At 40.2% G+C, this 20,737-nt stretch overlaps 1 protein-coding gene and 1 long non-coding RNA gene across 3 annotated transcripts in view; one reads left to right on the top strand and one right to left on the bottom strand.

Annotated features, from left to right (window-relative positions):
• Window positions 1-13,130: 13,130 nt before the first annotated feature.
• On the bottom strand, window positions 13,131-13,823 carry LOC124868508. The gene is made up of 2 exons (XR_007038334.1): window positions 13,579-13,823; window positions 13,131-13,271 (listed from the first exon to the last, which is right to left on the bottom strand). It is a non-coding gene; the product is annotated as an uncharacterized LOC124868508 (long non-coding RNA).
• Window positions 13,216-20,737, top strand: part of sp2 (sp2 transcription factor) — a 29,243-nt gene continuing 21,721 nt past the window's right edge. Inside the window, exon 1 of one of the 2 annotated variants that reach the window (XM_047365881.1) lies at window positions 13,216-13,299. In XM_047365881.1, the coding sequence (XP_047221837.1) occupies window positions 13,254-13,299 (46 nt within the window). In that variant the 5' untranslated portion in view covers window positions 13,216-13,253. The remainder of the gene's footprint in view (window positions 13,300-20,737) is intronic. The other variant, XM_047365882.1, reaches the window with a different exon arrangement.

Raw genomic sequence — 20,737 nt, forward strand, 5'->3', positions numbered from 1 at the left:
GGTGGTGGACCGCTTTGTGGCATGGTGTGGAAACAATCATCTCATTTTGAACGTGACTAAAACAAAGGAGATGATTGTAGATTTTAAGAGAAACAGGAATAAGTCAAAAACTATTTCTATCATGGGAGAAGAAGTGGAGGTGGTGGAGGAGTATAAATACCTCGGTGTTCCCCTGGACAACAGACTGGAGTGGAGATGCAACTGTGAAGCCATCTACAAGAAGGGACAGAGCAGACTGTACTTCTTGAGGAAGCTTAGGTTCTTCAGTGTTTGCAGCAAGATGCTGCACATCTTCTATAAGTCTGTTGTGGAGAGTGTGATCTCTTCTGCCATCATCTGCTGGGGAAGCAGCATCAGAGCCAGGAACTTAAAAAAGCTCAACAAGCTGATAAAAAAGGCTGGCTCTGTTCTGGGGACTCCTCTGGAACCTCTGGAGATCATTGTGGAAAGACAGATTCTTCATAAAATGAAGAACATTATGGAGAACCCTGAACATCCTCTTAATGAGACAGTCCTACAACAACAGAGTGTCTTCAGTCAGAGGCTTCTTCAGATCTGCTGTAAGACGGAGCGCTACAGGAGATCCTTCCTGCCCACAGCCATCAGCATCTACAACGGCTCTTTGAGGAAACCTTCATAATGAGCTACAACAACATTTAATTTCCCTTTGGGATTAATAAAGTATTTTTTAATTGAATTTGAATACACAAAGGGGCAATCCTTCCATCATATCTAGCAGGATTCCATGGGCGAAATTCATTGGGTCCTGAGCTGATGAAATATTCCTCAAAACTTTAAAGACCAACATCTGACTGGTTTGGTTATTTTAGTGGTGCAGCAGATTTTAAATTATTCATTCATTTATTAAAAAAGCACTGAGTTAAGATAAACTGTATCAGATTATAAAACTATTATCTGTCATTTACACAAATAGACTATAAAATCTTAATTCTCATATTATGTGAGAGTAAAAAACAAACAATCGTTCACGATACCATCCTAGTAATTTCCAGCTAATAAATTAATAAAAGGATCTTTGATTTCGATTGCGGAGTGCTGGCTGGCAGAGGTGGCTTCTTTGCACAAATTATCTGTACTCACATCACACACTGAAGCTTTAATGCCAAGTGGTAACAGTGGAGGGTTGACTTCAACCCCCTCCCGCCACCGCACTACTATCACAAGGCGTTTTAACCCAGCATCAAGGTGTTTTGTGAAAGGGGCTCTGATTTCTCAGTGCACCTCACCTTCTTTACAAAGTTAATTTGTTTGCTAAGGTTTGTATTATGCATTTTAAAAAAGCGACAGCATAAAACACAGTTTAGACAATTTCTTTAAACATAGAAATAATTTCATAAAAATATAAGGCCGACTTCACTAGAGGACAGGATCAGTTCCATCCTCTGTGACATCCCTGAACCATTTTTGCAAAGCCAACACTACAGCAGGTTGCTGTTTTCTCTTCGCTAGTGCCAAAATTACCACCGGCTGCCTGCTGACCTCATTTTTCGGCTCAATCTACATTAAGAAAACAGTTGGTTTTTAAGACTGCCAAGCAATTTGCTCTGGCAGTGATTTACACAAGCATATGCAAATACAGGCAGACATTCCTTAAATGCATACATAACGTTTAATTTAAATGTAGGCAAAGTGCGTCAGCTCAGGAAAAACACTCTGCTCCGTGAAGCTATTTTAGGAGCAGATATGCCTAGTTTACCAGCTAGCACACACAAACTCAGGTTTCAAACATTTTGTATGCTAAAACTTGCTGTGTGGATATACTGCTCTGTTTTACGTGCTCACTCGTACAGCAACCAAATGAAATGAAGGAGGATGAAAGTAACTTCTCAGCAATTTAAAACCCTTTACAATGATGTAGAGAAAGGACACACTGAGAAGAAACAAGCGATCTTTGTATGAGGTTAAGTGCTCCTTGGGAAAGGCTTATATAAAAAGTGGCCTGATGCATTGTGGATGTACAATGCTTCAGAAAGAGTAAAAGAAAGACAGCTAATCAAGCCTCGATGTTGGCTGAAAGTGCTGGGGGCGAGCTCAGCTGTTGTTGAGGACAGATGGGACTGACAGTCTCCCAATGTTATTAAAGGCCACCAGTGGGACTGCAGGAATCACGTCAGAATGTCTTAACAGCAACAAAGCAAAGAAAAACCGGCCTTCATCATCAGCGTTCAAATCTTTTCCAAGTCCCAGGACCAGTTTGAGGGTGTGATGAGTTATTGAAAACAATGCTTTTTTTTAACAAACTTTTGACTGGATGTATTGGCTAATCGTATATACAGGTCCTTCTCAAAATATTAGCATATTGTGATAAAGTTAATTATTTTCCATAATGTCATGATGAAAATTTAACATTCATATATTTTAGATTCATTGCACACTAACTGAAATATTTCAGGTCTTTTATTGTCTTAATACGGATGATTTTGGCATACAGCTCATGAAAACCCAAAATTCCTATCTCACAAAATTAGCATATTTCATCCGACCAATAAAAGAAAAGTGTTTTTAATACAAAAAACTTCAACCTTCAAATAATCATGTACAGTTATGCACTCAATACTTGGTCGGGAATCCTTTTGCAGAAATGACTGCTTCAATGCGGCGTGGCATGGAGGCAATCAGCCTGTGGCACTGCTGAGGTTTTATGGAGGCCCAGGATGTTTCGATAGCGGCCTTTAGCTCATCCAGAGTGTTGGGTCTTGAGTCTCTCAACGTTCTCTTCACAATATCCCACAGATTCTCTATGGGGTTCAGGTCAGGAGAGTTGGCAGGCCAATTGAGCACAGTGATACCATGGTCAGTAAACCATTTACCAGTGGTTTTGACACTGTGAGCAGGTGCCAGGTCGTGCTGAAAAATGAAATCTTCATCTCCATAAAGCTTTTCAGCAGATGGAAGCATGAAGTGCTCCAAAATCTCCTGATAGCTAGCTGCATTGACCCTGCCCTTGATAAAACACAGTGGACCAACACCAGCAGCTGACACGGCACCCCAGACCATCACTGACTGTGGGTACTTGACACTGGACTTCTGGCATTTTGGCATTTCCTTCTCCCAGGTCTTCCTCCAGACTCTGGCACCTTGATTTCCGAATGACTTGCAGAATTTGCTTTCATCCGAAAAAAGTACTTTGGACCACTGAGCAACAGTCCAGTGCTGCTTCTCTGTAGCCCAGGTCAGGCGCTTCTGCCGCTGTTTCTGGTTCAAAAGTGGCTTGACCTGGGGAATGCGGCACCTGTAGCCCATTTCCTGCACACGCCTGTGCACGGTGGCTCTGGATGTTTCTACTCCAGACTCAGTCCACTGCTTCCGCAGGTCCCCCAAGGTCTGGAATCGGCCCTTCTCCACAATCTTCCTCAGGGTCCGGTCACCTCTTCTCGTTGTGCAGCGTTTTCTGCCACACTTTTTCCTTCCCACAGACTTCCCACTGAGGTGCCTTGATACAGCACTCTGGGAACAGCCTATTCGTTCAGAAATTTCTTTCTGTGTCTTACCCTCTTGCTTGAGGGTGTCAATAGTGGCCTTCTGGACAGCAGTCAGGTCGGCAGTCTTACCCATGATTGGGGTTTTGAGTGATGAACCAGGCTGGGAGTTTTAAAGGCCTCAGGAATCTTTTGCAGGTGTTTAGAGTTAACTCGTTGATTCAGATGATTAGGTTCATAGCTCGTTTAGAGACCCTTTTAATGATATGCTAATTTTGTGAGATAGGAATTTTGGGTTTTTATGAGCTGTATGCCAAAATCATCCGTATTAAGACAATAAAAGACCTGAAATATTTCAGTTAGTGTGCAATGAATCTAAAATATATGAATGTTAAATTTTCATCATGACATTATGGAAAATAATGAACTTTATCACAATATGCTAATATTTTGAGAAGGACCTGTATGTCGGGGTGTCGATGGATTTTACAGAGGCATCACAGGTGATAAATTTCCCTGATAAATGTCGTATTACTGGGTAAAAGGTGAGATGAATCCTATTAAACCCTGAAAATCTCAGTCTGGTGGTCAAAAGGAGAAAATAATGGGCAACAAATTGAGGAGCAAGATAGCCTAATAATAAAAACAATTTTATTTATAAAGGGTTAGGCACTAAGAGTACATTGAGGGGGAATAAACTGAAACTCTTATGTTGGTGAGTGAAGAACGTATGACTTCTTCCAGAGTACTCTGGCTGTGTGGTAGGAGTTTCATGGTTGTGACACCTACTGTTTAGAACAGAATAGAATAGAATAGACTTAATTGATCCCAAAGGATTTAGGAAGGAAGGTTTAGTAAGTAGATTAACTTTGCCCTATTGACATTACAAGTTAATTTTGCCATTACCAGTGCGAAAATATTTTCTGGTTAATCTTATAGCCCAATAAACTAATTACATAAGATGCATTCATTTAAACTTCAAAATAACAACATGCCATTATACGTTTATTAATATCACAACTTCACATGCTTTTTCACTTGCCATTAGTATCAGGAGTCCGGGTGTGTGCTGTTTCTGTTTTGCTTCTGTCTTCCTGAGAGTGCCGCTTCAGTTGGTGGGCAGAGCTGAGCTGATGCAGTGGTCACACCCGCAATTCATCTGGCTGCCCAACATTCGACGCCTTAAATTTCTAGCCCTCCCTGAGACCTTTTGATTACTAACTGTGGTTTTGAGAAACCTAACCCTGATTTCTCTTTCACCTCTTAAAGGTTATTTCCTGGAAACTTCCTGGTGAAGCTCAAGCACTCTGGCTCAGTTTAGCAGATCAATAACCTCAGGGATCACTGTTTCCACGTCTAGCACCAAGAGCCTCCTCATCAGCATTTTCCTCTGGAAAGACCTGTCCGCCCTCCAACGAACCAACACACCCACACCACTCCAACTGCCACCCTGGACTCCATTACCTCCTCAAAACCTTGATCATCTTTTACCCTTTATCAGTAAGCCCAACAATCCACACCTTATCATTCACCCCACTGTTAAACCTACTTAACCACCCTCTTCTCCTTCCTGCAGTGGCGTGTTATAACGGAACAGCTTAAGTCTCTCCCAAGAAATATTTTCATTGTAATAAACTGTTTAAACTTTACTGGTCTCCTGGGTTTTTCTGCATGAAAGCTTCCTAAAACCATGACAATTAGAGGGGGTGTATCCTGAAAACAGGGAAGCTGCAACCCAAAGATTTTCCAAAAGAAGTGGGCTGCTTGGTAAAATGAAAAAGAAAGGCTTATCTGACCAGTCATGCCATGGAAAACTGAGCAGAAGCAGGGCTGGTTTTGGAGAAAACCATGAAGATGTCCAGTGGAAATTTAATAGCATCCATCTTCCACTATGTGGCGCTATATGCACCTTGGGATCTGGGCCCATATTCACAAAGAATCCTAAGGCTAAAAAAATCTTAGAATCTTTTGAATTCTAAAATTTTTCTTAAAAGTTTCCCTCTGTAAGATAAAAGTTATTCACAAAGCATCTTAACGTGAGGAAATGTTAAGGGTAGTGAGGAAGACTGTTAGTGAGGTTAAGAGTGTCTTAAACAGAGAAGATGGTGGAAAGACAGACAGAACAGAAAACGGATCCACCACCTTAGTAGTTGAGTAAACGAGAACATTAACATCTATAACAATCATACAATTATTAATTTAGAGTTAAGATTAAATTTATCATCCCCCTAGGGGGAAATTAAATAGTTTAAGCCACAGGACAGGTTAAAGGTGCACCTCTAGTAAGGTAATATTAGGAAGGATAAATAGGTTTTCCTCTGGGCCCACCGGGAGGAGGCCTAGAGGAAGACCCGGGACACACTCGAGGGACAATGTTTCTCAACTGGCCTGGGAACGCCTTGGGATTCCCCCAGACGAGCTGGCCCAAGTGGGTGGGGAGAGGGAAGTCTGGGTCTCTCTGCTTAGGCTGCTGCCCCCGCGACCTTCCCCGGATGAGCGGAAGACAATGTATTGATGGATGGATGGATGGATGGATGGAAATAAATAATAGAAACAATAATGAATAACCATTAATAAAATGTGAACAAAATCACAATATAGTACAGAATTATTTAAATATGTAAAGACTGTAAAATGCTTTCAAAAATACAATTTTGGCAAAAATTGGAAAAACTCAAAAACATGCAGGTCCTTCTCAAAATATTAGCATATTGTGATAAAGTTCATTATTTTCCATAATGTCATGATGAAAATTTAACATTCATATATTTTACATTCATTGCACACTAACTGAAATATTTCAGGTCTTTTATTGTCTTAATACGGATGATTTTGGCATACAGCTCATGAAAACCCAAAATTCCTATCTCACAAAATTAGCATATCATTAAAAGGGTCTCTAAACGAGCTATGAACCTAATCATCTGAATCAACAAGTTAACTCTAAACACCTGCAAAAGATTTCTGAGGCCTTTAAAACTCCCAGCCTGGTTCATCACTCAAAACCCCAATCATGGGTAAGACTGCCGACCTGACTGCTGTCCAGAAGGCCACTATTGACACCCTCAAGCAAGAGGGTAAGACACAGAAAGACATTTCTGAACAAATAGGCTGTTCCCAGAGTGCTGTATCAAGGCACCTCAGTGGGAAGTCTGTGGGAAGGAAAAAGTGTGGCAGAAAACGCTGCACAACGAGAAGAGGTGACCGGACCCTGAGGAAGATTGTGGAGAAGGGCCGATTCCAGACCTTGGGGGACCTGCGGAAGCAGTGGACTGAGTCTGGAGTAGAAACATCCAGAGCCACCGTGCACAGACGTGTACAGGAAATGGGCTACAGGTGCCGCATTCCCCAGGTCAAGCCACTTTTGAACCAGAAACAGCGGCAGAAGCGCCTGACCTGGGCTACAGAGAAGCAGCACTGGACTGTTGCTCAGTGGTCCAAAGTACTTTTTTCGGATGAAAGCAAATTCTGCATGTCATTCGGAAATCAAGGTGCCAGAGTCTGGAGGAAGACTGGGGAGAAGGAAATGCCAAAATGCCAGAAGTCCAGTGTCAAGTACCCACAGTCAGTGATGGTCTGGGGTGCCATGTCAGCTGCTGGTGTTGGTCCACTGTGTTTTATCAAGGGCAGGATCAATGCAGCTAGCTATCAGGAGATTTTGGAGCACTTCATGCTTCCATCTGCTGAAAAGCTTTATGGAGATGAAGATTTCATTTTTCAGCACGACCTGGCACCTGCTCACAGTGCCAAAACCACTGGTAAATGGTTTACTGACCATGGTATCACTGTGCTCAATTGGCCTGCCAACTCTCCTGACCTGAACCCCATAGAGAATCTGTGGGATATTGTGAAGAGAACGTTGAGAGACTCAAGACCCAACACTCCGGATGAGCTAAAGGCCGCTATCGAAGCATCCTGGGCCTCCATAAGACCTCAGCAGTGCCACAGGCTGATTGCCTCCATGCCACGCCGCATTGAAGCAGTCATTTCTGCCAAAGGATTCCCGACCAAGTATTGAGTGCATAACTGTACATGATTATTTGAAGGTTGACGTTTTTGTATTAAAAACACTTTTCTTTTATTGGTCGGATGAAATATGCTAATTTTGTGAGATAGGAATTTTGAGTTTTCATGAGCTGTATGCCAAAATCATCCGTATTAAGACAATAAAAGACCTGAAATATTTCAGTTAGTGTGCAATGAATCTAAAATATATGAATGTTAAATTTTCATCATGACATTATGGAAAATAATGAACTTTATCACAATATGCTAATATTTTGAGAAGGACCTGTATATAAATACAAACGAACTATCTCCTCTCTAGCTTCCGATTGCAGCAGGTACCAGAGCTACTCACATTCCACTTTGGTGCGTGAAAGCGAAGGGAACGGTGCATTGATCTGTTTGGGAATGACTGTTTGTTCCCACCGTGATCCCAGCAGACTCTGCTCCTCTGCCTAGTTCGGCTTTCTCCACCTTTTACCATCAGCGTCTACAACAGCTCTTTGAAGAAACCTTGGATGATATGAGGTACAACAACATTTAATTTCCCTTTGCGATTAATAGTTTTTTTAATTTGAATTTGAATTCTCAAATCGAACATCTTTATACAAGAAGGAGATCACAGTAACTAGCTTCATTGTCCGTGCTAAAGAAAAGTACACCCACAGCATAAGACTGCCACCACTTGTCATAATGGGCCTGTATTTTGGGGTTTTGAGTTTGTGTTCTGTTTACTTTCTCTGCACTCCCATGTTCTTTTCTTGCTTTTTTCAGTTTATTATAGACTTATTAGATTCATTCTGGTGTTTAGGTTTTTGTTACCTATGTCATATGTTTGTATGTCCTTATAGATTTTATTCCCCCATTTATGTTCTTTTGGCAGATTTGTTTACCTTTTTCTGTTCTCTTTATTTTCTGTTTCCTCCCTGCACTCCTTGCTCATCATGTTAATTAAACACTCTCCCTCTGTTACCTTCAGTCTCTCTCCCACCAGCTGATCCTGATTCCACTCTGAATAACTCCCTGCATTCATTGGTCCATTCTCCACTTCCCCTCAGTACTTATACGTCACCATTGTCATTATCCTCTACCTGTTCCTTCTGGAAACTACCCTGATTAGCTGCCTGATTTGCTGCCCTCTGATCCCATGCTCCTGTTATCATCCTGCTCATGTCACTCACCTGCCTGTGTTCCTGTACGTGGTCAAATTGTACTTTTGTTTACTAACAAATCTTTCTCATCTCCACTACGCTCTGCATTTAGGTCCCACCTCAACACACACCATGACACCATTATGTTTCGCAATGGGGATGGTGGGGTCAGGGTGGTGCGCATTGTACTTTTTTCCTTACACATAGAATTTGAATATAGGGCTAAAAGTTCAATTAAAATCTCATCTGACCATACACGGCGCTGGTGGTGTAGGGGTTCGGCGTGTCATCATGTGCAGAGGCTATAGTCCTCGATGCGGCTGTCCCAGGTTCAAGTCCTGGACCCGGCGACCTTTGTCGAATGTCTAACCCTCTCTTTGCCGTCTTTCCTGTCTACCTACTGTTAGAAAAATGAAAAAATAAAGGCCTCTTGTGCCGCAAAAACAAAAAAAGAAATAATTAAAATCTCATCTGACCAATACGGAAGCCAAGAGCGGTTGTTTTCTTCATGTTCTTTTGGTTTTCTCGAGATAACGAGTTAATTTTCTCGTTATCTGAAGATAACGAAGACCGTTTTCTCGTGATAACGGGATGATTTATCTCAGGAAAACAAACTTTGTTTTCTTGAGATCACAAGATAATTTGCGTGTGTGTTAAAACTGATTCCATCCTTCAAAGTCAACAGCGGGAGAGGACTTATAAGTGTAAGTCATGGCATGTACAGTACAGACCAAAAGTTTGGACACAGCTCAGATTAGAGAACAGGTCAATGCCACACAGAGTTCTAGCAGCAGACACATCTCTAGAACAATTGTTAAGAGGAGACTGTGTGAATCAGACCTTCATGGTAAAATAGCTGCTAGGAAACCACTGCTGAGGACAGGCAACAAGCAGAAGAGACTTGTTTGGGCTAAAGAACACAAGGAATGGACATTAGACCAGTGAAAATCTGTGCTTTGGTCTGATGAGTCCAAGTTTGAGATCTTTGGTTCCAACCACCGTGTCTTTGTGCGGTGCAGAAGAGGTGAACGGATGGACTCTACATGCCTGGTTCCCACTGTGAAGCATGGAGGAGGAGGTGTGATGGTGCGGGGTTGCTTTGCTGGTGACACTGTTGGGGATTTATTCAAAATTGACGGCATACTAAACCAGCATGGCTACCACAGCATCTTGCAGCGGCAAGCTATTCCATCCGGTTTGCATTTAGTTGGACCATCATTTATTTTTCAACAGGGCAATGACCCCAAACACACCTCCAGGCTGTGTAAGGGCTATTTGACCAAGGAGAGTGATGGGTGCTGCGCCAGATGGCCTGGCCTCCACAGTCACCGGACCTGAACCCAATCAAGATGGTTTGGGGTGAGCTGGACCGCAGAGTGAAGGCAAAAGGGCCAACAAGTGCTAAGCATCTCTGGGAACTCCTTCAAGACTGTTGGAAAACCATTTCAGGTGACTACCTCTTGAAGCTCATCAACAGAATGCCATGAGTGTGAGGAGCAGTAATCAAAGCAAAAGGTGGCTACTTTGAAGAACCTAGAATATAAGACATATTTTCAGTTGTTTCACACTTTTTTGTTCAGTATATAATTCCACATGTGTTAATTCATAGTTTTGATGCCTTCAGTGTGAAGCTACAATATTCATAGTCATGAAAATAAAGAAAACTCTTTGAATAAGAAGGTGTGTCCAAACTTTTGGTCTGTATTGGGTGTGTAATTACATGAATAATTCTTAGAATAAGTGATAAGTAAATCACGAGACCACGTCAATGGTTTAATGATGTGTTTTGTGCTTGGTGTGTTCTCTCGAGCAGAATTTGTCAACAAAAACTCTGAATTCCACGTTTGATTCATCATTGTCTTCCAACAAATGGATAAATCCTAAAATTGAACTTTATTCAGTTTTCATTAAAAAGCAGATAAAAATGGTTACACCTTCGCCAGAAATTCCACTCATGAGGTTATAGGTAAACATGTCGCCCTCATAAAATAGACTGCATGTCTCAGTGGGACTTACCTGTACAAACAAAAGTTGAATTGGTTAACGCTGAGTTTACCATTTCCAGTCAGGAGTAACTCACTTTTTTGTGCAGTATCTTTGAGAAATGACCTCTGTTACTAATAACAGATAACAAACAAAATGTGTCAGAACTAGATGACCTTTCGTGGTCTTTAGTGTAAAGCATGTAGTGGAAATCTGAAGGTTAACGTTTGACAGCGATTAACATGTATTGTGTTGTTCCATGTATCCTGCCAGATCACTATGGACCAGTTTCTCTCAGCTTTAAGGGAAAGAGTTGTTCCTGAGAAGAACCTATCAGAAATGGCAGAGGACAAGGTCAGGCTAACCTACATGATCCAAACCAGTACTCAAAGGCAAAATCTAACACCAGAGAGAAGGTACAGCTTGTCTGTCTGTCCGTCCGTCCAAGAATAAATATTTCTTGGAATATATTTACCAATTGGCTAATACTAACATCTCCTGCATTTGTTTTTTAGGTAGATCAAGATATTGTAAAGTTCCTTGTTGAAGAGCAACTCTCGGTTTATATTCCTCAATATGTTGACCGCATTTTCGCCAAAAACTGGAGGAATTCAGTAACTACGGTACAAAGCCGGGGAATGTTAAAAAGTTTATATATGTCTTAATGTCGTTAATATATGCTCTTGGTCCGTCATCTTGGCGCTAGTGCTTCTTCTTCTTCTTGCTCTTCTGCTGGCGGTACGCAACAAATTCAGAGGTGCATACCGCCACCTACTGTACATCATTGTATAACTCTGTTATACTCTGTGTCCCCTACATGGCTTCTGTCAAACTTTAAATGAGCCTGTCTTTCCACAATGTGTAGAGAAGGTATAATGACTCAAAATGGTTGATTAATAATTGTAGCAATTAGTAATCCTACTTGTAGTTTTGTATTAAAGAATCCTATCAATATCATCTAATTTTCCTTTCTCCCATCTATCAAAAATAAATTCTAAGGGTTAATTCTTTTACCTAATCAATGAGTCCTAATTGTATACTTTATAGAAAGGAATAAGAAAAATATTTTATGAGAATATGTTTATTGTCAGAATCCCAAAATTGACACTTTAATTTAGGTAGAATGAACTCCAAGTGAGCAACCTTTGATCGATGAGCTAAGATCAATCTGAACCTCTACAATAACTGATAAGATGTGCCTGACTTTTGGATCTGGAGTCTGACTGTGGTGCCCCCTCTTTCTGGGTACCATATGAGGCCTCAGCAGCTGAAGTTCCTAAACTTCTGTCTCTCTGACATTGCTGACGGGGAATATTTCGACACACTGCTGTTATCCTGACACTGACTGGCGGTCTGTCTTTTGGCTTTAAAATGTCTTGGTTGTTTCTTCATTTGGACTTTGAGGCTTGCTAAAATTGGGTTCTGGTCTGCACAAAGGCAAAATGCAAAGGTTGTTAGATGGTTGGAGGATGAACAAAAACAAAAGGTTGAGGTGAAACATAAAAACATTGCTTCCTAATTTTAACCAAGGGGATCAATCATCATAGGCTTGATTTTAAAATTGGGTCTCTTCTTTGATGGTTCTGTTTTGTGAATCCATCAGTCTGTCACCCTATCATTCTCTCTGCTTCCTTTTGAGCTAATGTACCAATGAGATCAAACAGAAGTCACCCAATTCTAATGTCATCAGGCCCTGTCTGCAAAGGATTTTATTTCTTTCAAATCTTTTAAGCTACATTTAAAAGAAAAAAGAAAAGCAAAACTTTTTCTTAATTATTTTGTATTTTAAACATTGTGATACTGTATTTTAGAAAGTCTTGCATTGTTGTTCTATATGAGTTTTTACATGTGTTCTAACAGGTCTCTCTTGTAAATGAGAACTTGTGTCTCAATGAGACTACCTGTATATATAACGTGTAATAATAAATAAAAAAAATCTATCTCAAGGTTTGAGACAGCACTGAAATATTGGAAGCAGGGACATTTTACGGAGTTTTAAAGTTGCAGAATAAGATAATTCACGTTAAAGAGCATTGTTTGACATGTATTGATGTGCACAAAAATAAAATCTGTGGTGGTTATGTTTTCAACATGTACAAAATGTTGAGTGTATGAATTATTTTGCAAGTCACCTACATACCTGGGTAGCTTTTTTTTGTACAAAGTACCTTCGGAAAAAATATAATGTGGCATATTATTATTGCTGCTCTGGGCTGTCACATTATTGTGTAATAATATGATCCTAAATGAAACCTTACAATATGGTATAGGCCTATGCACAGTCTGCATTGTCCTGTATAACAGTTTGCTCTTTAGCATTGTGCCTGAGATCATTTAAACAGGTCAGACAGAAGAAACTTATCGTTAAATGCTCCACACGGTTGTCATTCTTGCTTCACCGGAACTGCCCCTCCAACCTCACATTGGTCGCTGCACATGACAGTGTATGAGTAATCTCGTTGTAATAGGGTGTAGGATTATGTTCTAGGAACCTCCTCACTCAGCTCAAAACCGACATTCTATTGGCCAAACAGTCGGACGAACAAAAATATTCTTTTAGGACTGGTTTAATACATTTCAATCAGACAATCACTCCAAGACGATTGGTCTGTTGGGCTGTCCCTCAACCTGTTCCTTCTCAGGGATTGGTACAGCCGCGCGGGCGGATTCCTTCATGTCTTGGTCTTCAAGGCTGTGGAGAGCGAATGTCGTCATGAGCGGTGGGTAGGAATGAAAACATTGGTGTTTATATTGCATTCTACTTCATAAACACTGTATTGTTGTTGGGGTGAAAAGCACTGAGTGTTATGTGCACATATAACTGTGTTTTAACATAACCGGTTTGGTTTTATGAGCTAGAATGAGCCACGAACTTCCGGAAAAGGGCTGCATTTTTTCTGTAACGTTATCAAAGAGTTTCACTGGCTAGCCGCGACTCAGCTAGCTAGAATGCTAAACAGGACTATATAGCTGGTGGTTCACTTGTCCCCGAATCTTACCTTGCATTCAATCGCTTTTCGCCCAAATGAATAGTTGAATTATTTAAATGTGCCACTTAAGTTTAAATTATTATCATTGTTATAGTCGAAGGAAGTTGCCCGGATGCTAAACCCGTCTGAGCTTTCCAGCTGAATTGCTAGCTTGGCGCTTGCTTGCTAACGCAAGCAGCTTGTACATAGCAAACTAACCCAACTGCTTGGGTTTAACAAAGGCGCTGCTTTTGAGTCCATAATATTTCGTTATTTTGGTTGTGCATAGTTCACGACAAGGATTAAAGTGGCATCATTATTACTGATAGCTGATTTAGAATAATAGGTATCATTTACTGTGAAGCAAAACTGCGAGGTTTCTGTGGTTAAGTCTTCCCCACACCGTGAATCGTTCAAAGTTGGATTCATAACAAACATTGAGGCAGAAAACCACGAGAAAAAAAGCAGCATATCTTCTGTTCATCCAAAAACTCATATTAACATTGTTTTCTGTGAGGTTGAGTGTTGCAGAAATGTGCAACTTTGTTTGTTAATATCTCTGCAGTTGGTGTTCTGATACTAGTTACCAATACGAGTTAATAGTAGGGTTCTATTATTTTTGCACTGACGTTAAAGGTTAATAGTTTTTAAACCTTCTGTCAATAGCTTTACTTTCCTATACTTTGTGAAAATATTCAGTATAGCTGATAAATGCTTACATGAGCTTGGAGAATTTGCAGAAAACATACCTGTGGTTTTTCTGTTCTTAACTGCAAGTTTCTCTAAATTAACAAGTAAAATAATAATAATTTTATTATATTTCACATAAAGTATTTTCTATACAGCTAAATCTTTGAAGATACTCATTTGTTTCTGTAACGAATCATTCCTTCAACCTTCTTCAGCATCTCTTATAGTTCCCAACTGTCAAACTTTGCCATTGGGTTGTCATGTAAACCCAAATCAGCTGCAGTTTGCTCTAAGGGTGTTAAATGGAAGCACAAATGTCTTACCATCAACTTTTAATCCACAATATTACTCCATGTGGGGGTATAGAGTTTTTTTACTTCTGTATTTCTCTACTTTTTAGGCATTTATTTCTAAGTTATATTATAAGACTTAAATAATAAAATAATTCAAATATTCATTTACTTTTACTTGTATGCACACAAGCCATGAGTTGCAGAAGTTGCCCTTGTTGTTTTTAGAGATGTGTGCCTTTCTGTTTGTTGTTTAGCTGTTTTTCTAAGTCTATGCAAGTGTCTATCTATCTATCTATCTATCTATCTATCTATCTATCTATCTATCTATCTATCTATCTATCTATCTATCTATCTATCTATCTATCTATCTATCTATCTATCTATCTATCTATCTATCCATCCACATCCATCCATCCATCCATCCATCCATCCACATCCATCCATCCATCCATCCATCCATCCATCTCATATCCTTACAACTCACATCGGAGTAATGAATAAAATATTTGACTTATGTTTTATTCTCAAAAACTTGCATCACTGGATGTTAGTCCCTCCCCCACCTTCCATTTGAGAGTGACCTACAGATGCTCCATAGGGTTTAGGTTTGGAGACATGCTTGACCAGTCCAGTAGCATTGCCCTCAGTTTCCTTAGCGAGGCAGTTGTCATTTTGGAGAAGTGTTCGGGGTTCCTAACATGTTGGAATGCTGCCCTGTGGCCCGGTGTCTGAAGGGAGGAGATCATGCAGTACATATTGGCATTCATGGTTCCCTTATGCCCCTTTTCCACTGGCTCGTTTTAGCCGGTGCAGCTCTGCACCACTCGGTTTCGCTCTACTCGGTACAGTAACGTGCTTCCACAGACCCCCCCACCGGCTGAAGCTATGGCGACAGGAGCCCCGCCTCCAGCCGTGAGTGTAGAGCGCTGTGGTGTTATTAACGTTGTTGTGTTGCATTGTCGCATTAAAGTAATCCGAGTGAAATAATAAAAACATAAATAAACTAAATACTAATAACGTTTGTATTAATATGCATGCAGGAATGTCTTATGTTTATGTCTAAAATGGTCCACTAGGATAACTATCTGCACCACACAACCTATAAATTAAGGCTCAGGGGTTCTGATGTGAGGGGCTGTGGCAGGAGAAGCAGAGAGGAGAGATGCTGCTGTCTGGATGGTGAAGATCCAGAGTTTGCCTGAAGAAGTTACAATTTTGGGCTTTATGAGGAAGTTTTTGTCTCAGCCATGGCAATAATGAGGACAAGGACTTAAAAGCGCAAAACAGTGGACTTTTGACCTTTGAAGTTAGTTTTAGGGTGGATATTCATGCTCTGCAGATTCAGCAGGCTCGTCCTCCTGTTTGGTACGATGCAGGCAGTCTGATTACAGGCAGCTGCTCTCTGCCTGCTCCCTCCTCCTGCTAGACGCTGGTTCGCTAAAGGACCGTCAATAAATGTCTGAACCAAACACGTTGTTTCATGGTGGTTATGTTTTGTGTGTTTTGGGGCAAATGTTTGTGCCTCTGAACAGCTGATTTTATGTGTGATCAGGATGTTATTACATACAGCGCTCTGCCTGCGTGTAATTCAGAAAGCTGATTTGTCCTTTTTCTTTTTTTATCAGCCCTCAGGCTGGTTTATGACCCGTAAATGGTAAAATGACATGTATGACCTGCTTTGGCCACTGTGGTCCTTAATATTATTGTAGTTGCTCTTGAGTTTAATTAACTTTTTCATGCACTGTCTCAATGAAAACCTTCTCATTTCTCCTCCTCCCACGACCAATCAGTGAAAAGCAGTCTGGTCACGTCACATGTAGTCCCTACTCAGCCCAGGTTGTACCTGCTCAGGAGCAGAGACCAAAAAAGTAGGTACCAGTACAGAAAAAACTGTAATGGAAACGGTAGCGAGTCAAGTAGGGTCAAATCGAGCCAGTGGAAAAGGGACATTAATGAACTGCTGCCCCCCACAGCTGGCAGCACTCATGCAGCTACAAACCATGACATTCCCACCACCATGCTTGGCGTTTGGTAAGACCCACTTGTCTTTGTACTCCTCACCTGGTTGCCACCACACATGCTTGACTCCATCCCAAATATGTTTCTTGGTCTCATCAGACCACATGACATGGTCCCAGTAATCCATGTCTGTAGTCCGCTTGGCTTCAGCAAACTGTTTGCAAGCTTTCTTGTGCATCATCTCTAGAAGAGCCTTCTTTCTGGGACGACACCTATGCAGACCAATTTGATGTCTTGTGCAGTGTATGGTCAAAGCACTTACAGACAGGGGAGTCTGTAAGTGCTTCAACCACTGAAGCAATGCTGGCAGCACTTATATGTCTATTTTCAAAACATAACCTCTTTAATACACCTGCTCCCCATTCAAACCTGAGACCTTGTAACACTAAAGACTCACACAACACCAGGGACAGGAAATGGCTAATTGGGCTGAATTTGGACATTTTTACTGGGGGTTGTACTCACTTTTGCTGTATACTTACTACTTTACATTGTATCAAACTGTCATATCTTCAGCGTTGTCCCTTGAAAACATATAATAACATATTGACAAAAATGTGGAGGCGTACTCACTTTTGTGTGATGCTCCACATTGTTTCTTTTCTCCTATTTTGAAGATTTTGTAGTGTTAGTGACAGTATTAAGATCAGAGATGAGCATAGAGGGGGAGATGTGTTTGGGGTGCTTGATCTACCTCTACACCCTGCACAACCAAACCATGTATTTTTATGGTTTCCAGCAATATTAGATTATGAGCCATATTTGGCTACTGTGGAAATGATCTTTTACCACTTTGTGCTTTTTTCATCGTATGAAACTGGTTTGAGAAACAATCATTCATTTGCTGTGTGGCAGGTTCTTTTGAGGATTTCATTAATGTTGCTAGACCTGCTGTTAGTGCTTGTTTGGTAGTGGATAGTTTAGTCTGTGGAACACATTTTGGGGTGCGCTTTTAAAGCGTCTTTCACAGGAGCTGCTTTTTATCATTCCCTGTGAAATCTGAACTGCTCATCCATATTAAAACAATAATGTTTGCTAGATTATTAAGCAGCTGTTTTTTGCACGTCTACAAATGTTTTTTCTTTGCTTCTCACTACTGGTTTACTCACTGTGCTCTTTACATCTTTGAGGTTTCTCCGTGCTCTTGTGCTTTCTTTCAAAACACTGAGCCACACATGCATACAGGATAGTTTTCTGGATGGTTAGGGAAGTTTGCCATCTACTGTGAGATGCAGTAGACTTGGTGCTGGTTATGGATACATGGACTGGGGTCTGTCAGCTGTAATGAGGGTGTACCTATTTATTATTATTATTATTATATAGTGCAAATTCACAATACATTTTGTCTCAAGACATTTCACAAAAGTCAGGTACATACATTCCAATTAATCCTAACCATTGAACAGTGCAGTAAGGGTTAGTTATTTATTCAAATTGGATAAAAAGTTTTTCTATCTAAGGAAACCCAGCAGATTGCATCCAGTCAGTGACTTGCAGCATTCACTCCTCCTGGATGAACATGTAGAGACAGTGGACAGTCACTGGCTTTGACTTTGCAGCAATCCCTCATGCTGAGCATGCATGTAGCGACAGTGGAGAGGAAAAACTCCCTTTTAACAGGAAGAAACTTCCAGCAGAACCAGGCTCATTGTGAGCGGCCATCTGCCACGACCGACTGGGGGTTTGAGAGAACAGAGGAGATACACAAAGAGAACAAAGAAGCACTGATCCAGGGGTACTTTCTATAGGAAGGAAAAGTAAATGTTAGTGGATGTAGCTCCTTTAGTCGTTTCACCTAGAAAGAAAGAACAGATAAACTCTGAGCCAGTTTTCAAGGTTAGAGTCTGAAATAGAGCACATATAATTAGTTACAGTAAAAGCTCAGTCAATTTCCATGTCTAGGAGAGAGAAAGGGTTAAACACTGAAAGACAGGGCTATGTGGATCATCTGTAGAGGGTGAGCATTAAGTTGTTGCCAGCAGAAGCTTGGACGATTCCCCCCTCCAGAAAGGAGTCACAGGTAGACACAGAGTCAGGCCAGGTGTAGCTTCTAGGAAGAGAAAAGAGAGAGAATATAAAGTTAAAAGCTGAAATAACAGCAAACAATGCAAAATTGGAGAGTAGTGTGAGAATGTAGCAGAGAGAATGAAAGTGGTCATTATGTCCTCCAGGCGTCTAAGCCTATAGCAGCATAACTACAGAGATAGCTCAGGATAACCTAAGCCACTCTCTAACTATAAGCTTTATCAGAAAGGAAAGTTTTAAGCCTAGACTTAAAAGTAGACAGGGTGTCTGCCTCACGGACTAAAACCGGGAGCTGGTTCCACAGGAGAGAGACTCTAGGAACCACCAGTAAACCTGCAGTCTGAGAATGAAGTGCTCTGTTAGGAACATATGGAACCATCAGATCTCTGATGTATGATGGAGCTAGATCATTAAGGGCTTTATATGTGAGGAGGAGAATTTTAAATTATATTCTGGATTTAACAGGGAGCCAATGAAGGGAAGCTAAAATAGGAGAAATATGATCTCTCTTTTTAATTTTCATCAGAACTCTTGCTGCAGCATTTTGAATCAGCTGAAGGCTTTTAACTGCATTTTGTGGACATCTTGAAAGTAAAGAATTACAATAGTCCAGCCTTGAAGTAACAAATGCATGGACTCGTTTTTCAGTGTCACTCCTGGATAGGATATTTCTAATTTTGGCAATGTTCCGGAGGTGAAAGAAGGAAATCCTAGAAACCTGTTTAATATGGAATTGAAATGACATGTCCTGGTCAAAAATAACACCAAGGTTTTTTCCTTTATTACAGGAGGTCAATTTAATGCCATCCAGGTTAAGTGACTGACTAAGCAGTTTCTTTTTTAAAGACTCCTGTCCAAAGACCTGAGGTCTGTAATTGTAAATAAGGAACTGAGCCAAATAAAATGATCTTCCATTTTCCAGGTGGCTGGAGACAGTCACCTGGAGAATGTTGGTTTAAATGAAAAATAGGCAATCTGACCTGGAAGGTACCAGAAGGCCCGAACTATAAGAGCAGAGTTGTGTTTCATTATTTTTGATATTTTAACTATGATCTATTTAGAAACATGCTGGACTGATTGATGTTTACAGACAGTAATGCTAATCCCTAACATAATTAGATAAACATCTAAAAGATATTTTAAAATGTTAACTCCAATTCATTGTATTTTTAAATAGGGATGCACAAATATGAAACTTTATCAATATCCAATGTTGTGATTATGAATATGAATATATTATTTAATATTAATACTTTAATATTTTATTAAATAATATTTTGGTCTGTTAAGGGTTGTCCTGTGAATACCAGCCCAATAAAGTGTAGGAAAAAATTGAAAGGGTGAGCCAAGCTCTGACATTATTGAACAGCATAAACTCTCCACACACATGGAATGAATTCACACAATTTCTTAATAAATAAGAATTTATCAACAAAAATAAGTCTAGTCAAAGTCAAACGTATTTCAATGAACAAACTCTTTACTATGCTAAAACAATCCAACTAAACTACCAAGCAGAATTAAAGAATAACGAAGATTAATGGGCTATGTACAATATAAACAAGTTGATTCAAGATGATTGAAAATCTTGACCAAAAGAATGATGCAACATTACCATGCAATGTTTATGTTTGAGAACCAAGGATTATCTTGGAAGAATCTGGAAATGAAGTTCAGTTAGTCTTGAAACAAACTTATACAATAATTGGCACACCTTTAGACAACCATTCACAATGCAAGATCAGATAAAATATTATTTTAATAAAATAATATTTTAAAGAATGATTTGCTGAATAAAACCAACCTTCTGGATGACTAATTCTCAACGGTGTCTCATTAGCTGCCTTTATTTATTGAAATAATATTTAAAGAAATATTATTTAGGAAATAGTAAAATAATATTTAAAGAAATATTATTTTAAATAAGAACCAAATCTTTGAGAAATGGGGCTTAATGGTGTTTACTTAGTTATCAAATTTAGTAAAATAATATTTAGGGAAATATTATTTCCTAGATTGAAAACTTGTTCTGTCGGCCGGCCAAACTGCACGTTACTGCTGTAGCCAAGGTGATGCGGTCCCGTTATCCTTCCTTCAGACCAGGAGAAACTGCTCCACTCTGAGTTGTAGAGACGGGGTCTCTGCTGGGAACTCTCTGGAAC

The sequence above is a fragment of the Girardinichthys multiradiatus genome, chromosome 5 (assembly GCF_021462225.1).
Source record: "Girardinichthys multiradiatus isolate DD_20200921_A chromosome 5, DD_fGirMul_XY1, whole genome shotgun sequence".
In the NCBI taxonomy this organism is placed as follows: Eukaryota; Metazoa; Chordata; class Actinopteri; order Cyprinodontiformes; family Goodeidae; genus Girardinichthys; species Girardinichthys multiradiatus.